The sequence below is a fragment of the Fulmarus glacialis genome, unplaced genomic scaffold (assembly GCF_000690835.1).
Source record: "Fulmarus glacialis isolate BGI_N327 unplaced genomic scaffold, ASM69083v1 scaffold36332, whole genome shotgun sequence".
In the NCBI taxonomy this organism is placed as follows: Eukaryota; Metazoa; Chordata; class Aves; order Procellariiformes; family Procellariidae; genus Fulmarus; species Fulmarus glacialis.
In genome coordinates this window covers 19502-25006 of record NW_009197813.1, presented here as the reverse complement: position 1 = coordinate 25006, position 5505 = coordinate 19502, and the positions used below count along the sequence as shown (strand labels likewise).

General features: G+C 36.3%; 1 protein-coding gene across 1 annotated transcript in view; it reads right to left on the bottom strand.

Moving 5' to 3' along the window:
* LOC104073040 (nucleobindin-2-like) overlaps window positions 1-5505 on the bottom strand; it is a 15759-nt gene that overhangs the window by 2148 nt on the left and 8106 nt on the right. Inside the window, 6 exon segments of the mRNA XM_009572686.1 lie at window position 1; window positions 3-71; window positions 654-743; window positions 1793-1885; window positions 3419-3477; window positions 5237-5327. The exon segment at window position 1 is cut by the window's left edge and continues 116 nt beyond it. Of these exon segments, the coding sequence (XP_009570981.1) occupies window position 1; window positions 3-71; window positions 654-743; window positions 1793-1885; window positions 3419-3477; window positions 5237-5327 (403 nt within the window).

The window sequence follows — 5505 nt, the reverse complement described above, 5'->3', positions numbered from 1 at the left end:
TCCTGCTGAGAAATATGACTTTCAAATTCCTTCAGCTCGTCCTCAGTGAAGAGCTGCTGTTGATCTAGTGTCTGCAAGAAAATACATACAAACATGAATGCTTAGGCAGGAATGTATATATATTTTTATTATCTTCCCACTTAAATTATTCTTAGCTGAATTGTACAGTTCACCAAACAACCCTCAGAATTCTCATCAAAACACCCAGACATGATACTGTAAAGGGTTAGTACACTCACCATAAGAAACAGCAAAATAGCTGGTTCTCAGCTATTTTCTCAGCAAAATTCTACTACAGATTTAGAGGTAGGAGAAGAAAGCTCCTCTTGCTTTCCAGCTGAGCTCTTATCTTCCCTTTAAAGTGATTCACAAAGAAAGTGTCCATTTTCTGTTTGAAAAGCATGTGGGAAAAGCTCTTCTAGAATCCACAGGGTGGCGCAAGACCTTTTCTGTTTGTGCGTGGACCATAAAGATTACATCTGCATTACATTAGTCTGCTACATTTTGGACATTACATTTAGCTAAGGCGCTTAACCACACACATACCAAAACAGGACTGAAAAAAAGCAAAGGTCAGAGACATGCCATTTGGTTTCCTGGTTAAAGTGATGGTAATAGTACAGTATGTTGCACTTGGAACACATTCTCATTACCTCCCAGCTATCTGGCTCCAAAAATTCTTTTTTCTCTGTAGCTCGCAGGAACTCTTCCAAAGTCACTAGCCGGTCCTTGTTGATGTCAACCTATTTGAAGCAAAAAATTAAACTCAACCTAAAGGACGGGTTTTGGTGGAGCTAATGTTTAATTTCATTATGCAGATATCTTCAAATATAACCATTTTATTTTTAAACTGTCCCATTTTCAAGGGAGTGCCTGCAACATCTTCTGAAAACTTCTCTCACAAGCTCATATAGCTTAACAAAAATGGAAATAAAAAGTAAATCCTCACATTTTACTTCAAAATCCATTAGCTTTATTGCAAACATTATTTGTGGTCACAGCCCCAACGCTAATAGTGGCATGCATGATTTTTTTTGAGAAAAATGTTTTGTAGCTTTCTGGTAATAATTTTGTAACTGTGAGTCAGAGTAATCTCCACTGTTGGATAGGGAGGTTTTAAAACATTAAAAAAAAAAAACCCCAACTGAATTCTGTCAGAATCCTTTAAGGGGAAGGGAGGAAATGCTTGCCTTTATGACTAATAGAAGTCCAGGCTTGCTTCATTCCTCAAGCTTAAGGAATATAGTTGAATACAGAAAAGAAATGAGTGAAAAACACAGTGGTTCAAAACATCCTCTTCCCTTTCCTCTGTCTCCTGAGTTGAAAACCTATCAGAACTACTAAAGGTATTTAGTGTCATAGGTGATACCTTGAGCTCTGAGCCCTCTTTTGAAGGGACAAAGGTGAGCTACATGAAAGAAGACATTGCTCTACTACTTCTTCTCACACCTAAATCTTACCCATTTGCCAAGTGCAAAAGCACATTTAGAGTCTTCCCCATTTGATGCAAAATTCATAGGGAATTTCTATTGAATTTCAGCATCTGCAAAAGATGGAGGCTATAGCACAATTCCTTCTCTGGAACTTCCTAAACAAAAAATAGTCCGCAGGAATTTACATCAGAGTATGGGGACAGGGCTTGAGAATTGTAACTTTATGTGACTCCCAGCACAAACAGCATTCAGCGTGACAGGTCGTCCCTTTCTGATGTACTTGGACGCTTTATGTTAGGAGGACTGTATTTCTTGAACACAGAAGGAAATCAGCAGCTCTACTGAACATTAGTCCCCACCTCATTCATTACATGTTCTCTCATTCTCAGCCTTTCTTCTTCCATTTCAACCATGTCATCCTCTTCATTTTTGGGATCGTAAACTTTTTCTAGCTGAAATTCAAAATTAGCAAATGTTAGTTTGGAGAAAGGGCTGCCCATTCAAATGACAGAGCATATTTGGAACAGTGGCATGAGATGTTGCTAAAAACATGAGTTCACCATTTTTCCAATAGAGTGAGAGAGTGTGTGTGTGTGCGCAATTCTCTTAGCATAGCGTTTAAGCAACAAGTGAGCCTTTCATTGTTAAGAATGAAGTTTTCAGTTAATTCATGTGGTCAGTTGTAATTCAGTGCTGTGGATATTACAGTAAAATTGACCTCGGTATGCACAGTCTGATCCTACATTAGATTCAAAGCAGACAAAGTTTCCACGTGGTTTCTGGAACAGGACAGAGTAGCTTTTTACCAGAGCCTGCAGCTGACCCTATAAGCATTCAGGGTATCACAAGACAAATTGAGTGCTTAATTTAATGGTCCACTTCTCTTCTTGCACAATGTCTTCCTGGTGAGTTTATGCTTATTTGCTTCTACTTAGCTTTCTTAGTCGTTTAGCTTCGCTTGTTTAGCCATAGGTGATTTTAAGGCCCCAGACTATTTGTTTTTAAACTAAAAAATTGCAAAATGGTGGGACATACCTGTCAAAAAAGACTGCCATATATCTTCATTGTATTAGAGGGGATTATGGCAAAGTATTGTTAGAAATCTGTATTTGCAAATTTAATTTCTTCAAAAATTTACAGTAGTTTGAATTTATAAGGTTCTACATACACTGTACAGCACATTTCCTCCCTGACTGATGAAATCTAGAAAAAAATTGTAAGATACTGACAGCCATGCTACTGGATATTTGAACAGGAAGTTTAGGGTTTTTTTTTTCTGCTATACCAGAATAGAACCTACTGGAACAATTAAGACCAAGGCCCTTTGTTTACTCGTTGATTCTGCAGTTCCCATCACTGTAGAATTTCAGTACATTGCTATCATTGCCCCTCTGGGAGGCAAAGAAATACTAATATTTGTGTTTTCACAGACAACGAACCAAGCCTTAAAGAAACTAAGAGCCTGTCTACTTTATCAGATGTACATGTGCTCCAAACCAGCTAGACAGAAAATATGTGAAATTTCTGAAGCTGCTTCCACAATGTGCTGTCTTTGAGACAAGCTGCACAAGCGTGACTCTCTTTCTCTCAACAAGTCTTATGACTTTAGATTAGCACTGAATGAGCACAGACACCCAGCTTCAGAACCTCTACCAGGCTGCATCTAGCCAGAGCAGGAGTGCAGCTCTCTGCATTGCAATTTATACAGGTAGAGCTACCTTGCAGATTAATTATAAAATCTCAAACAAGCCTGTGGCAGAGAAATACATGAGCGCTAGATCTCTGGTGTCTGAGTCCTATGCTTTAACTACTTTTTCCCTGCTGATGTGTTTTTACACTTTTGTAGAAACATTAAGGATGCACAAAACTTGGCATGAATACTCTAATTTGTAGTCCAAAGCCCCCAAATATATTGGAAAATATACAGACAACCCTGTAACCATTTACTGAACCGAGTTAAGTTTTTTAACTTTTTTTTTTGTTACCTCTTTAGTAAACAGGGCTTCTAATTCTTGCTCATCCAGGAAACCATCATTATTGACATCTACAAAAAGAAGTGTTGAAAATACAAGTTGAGTATCTACAGGAAGTAATATGTGTAACAGTTCTCCATGAGTTAAGTAAGTATCAGCATACACATCTCACGTGGATTAAAAACCTCATTTAACAAGGTCGTGTCTTTTCTGTTTAAGTTTTTATCAGACGTTGGCTGAACTGTGTTGCCATTCTTGGTTGATTGGTTTGACAAGTCTGGAGCAATCTCCCTATTTCTTAGATTAGCAAACTGAAATAGGTCACAACGGGATTGCACAGAGTGCAATCGCCAAAAAATATTACTGAGGACAAGTTGTCCCAATTTAACAACTAAATTTGTAAATAGATTCAGGAGCAACAAAAATCTGTAGAAAAACTTTGATAACCAACAGTATGACTCCCCCAAAAACCTAAAGAATTACATGAAAATCTATATAAATATGCAGCGCCTGAGAAGAGATCACTGTAAAATGACTTTTCATGACAAATGCAAAGCGGAGAATACTTGATAACTAACGATCCATCTTTTATCCTACATTCTACTCCGAATACTGTTATACTACCTCTGAAATTGAAAGAGAATGTCTACTTCAAATGAGTGTTATTATGCAATATTTTTGTTTAATTGCTTCAAAGTTTTTTTATATACTAAGCTCTAAGGCAAAAGGTTGTTTCAGCTATTTCTGTTTTGGTAATATTTGGACAAAAAGGCTATCAAAAATTTTCAGAAAATTATCTTTCAAGATCTTTTTCTAGAAAGAAGAAATAAGGTTTAATAACTATAATATGTATTTATGAGTGTTATTATGCAATATTTTTGTTTAATTGCTTCAAAGTTTTTTTATATACTAAGCTCTAAGGCAAAAGGTTGTTTCAGCTATTTCTGTTTTGGTAATATTTGGACAAAAAGGCTATCAAAAACTTTCAGAAAATTATCTTTCAAGATCTTTTTCTAGAAAGAAGAAATAAGGTTTAATAACTATAATACGTATTTATATATTTTATAAACCAAGATAAAAGTTCAGACTCAAGGTAGAACACTTTTCTTCAGTTAAATTATCATCTTTGGGATTAGTCAAATTCTATGTACTGTTTCAACCCTTCACAGCCCAGTGCCAGGCAGGATCTGCTTAAGGGTACTTTATTATGAAGCATTTAACAATGTCAGGATATAAGGTTACACATTTATATAAACACATTTAAAGCAAAATACCCATTGAGATGCATCCTCATCTCTGCTACTATTTTACTGTTTCTAGCTGCACACTGCTCAGAAATACAGAGGCAGGATTGGGGGTCATTTTGGTTTTTGTTTTAAGGGAATCTTGCAACTTCTGAAGAGGCTTGGTACTTCTATGACCACTCCAAAGATAAGGGGAGTCTGGCACTTATCCGCAGAGACGATGAGAAAGCAGGTTTTCCCACACACACCTCTGAGAAATTATTCCTAGTATGTAGTGTGTAAGCAAAGTTATAATTATGGACAGCCCTCTAAGTACACATACTTCCCTGAGCAATCACTACTGGTTATTGGCTGTATGATTTTATGAGTAATTAAACAAAACTCTGTTTTCAACTTTTAAACCCCATTTAAAACTTTGCAGTAAACTTACAAACAATAACATAAATACTTTCTCCTCTATACTCTTCAGATTCATTCAAATTGCTTGAGGTATAAGACTTTGTCCTAGTATAAGACAAACTTGCCCTCAGCAGAAGGTAACAGAAAGTCACTTCACTTGTTCATTAAATTAAACAAAACCTCTTACCATGTAATTTGAAAAATGTTTTGGGGTCAAATTCATTAGGATCTAGTCCATCTGCTTCTTCCCACACCTCTTTCAGTTGATCTTTGCTTCCCTACAGATTGGTTACAAAGAAAAACTATTCAAAAAATGATTAAGTGTGATTTTTCTGCATTACCTTTGTGTTACAGTTTTTCTGAAAGGCTTTATTTTCTGATTAGCCATGTTGCAAATGGAATCAATGGAATTTTCTTTAATTCCCTTTTGGTCAGGTCTAATAACTCCATTTAGAC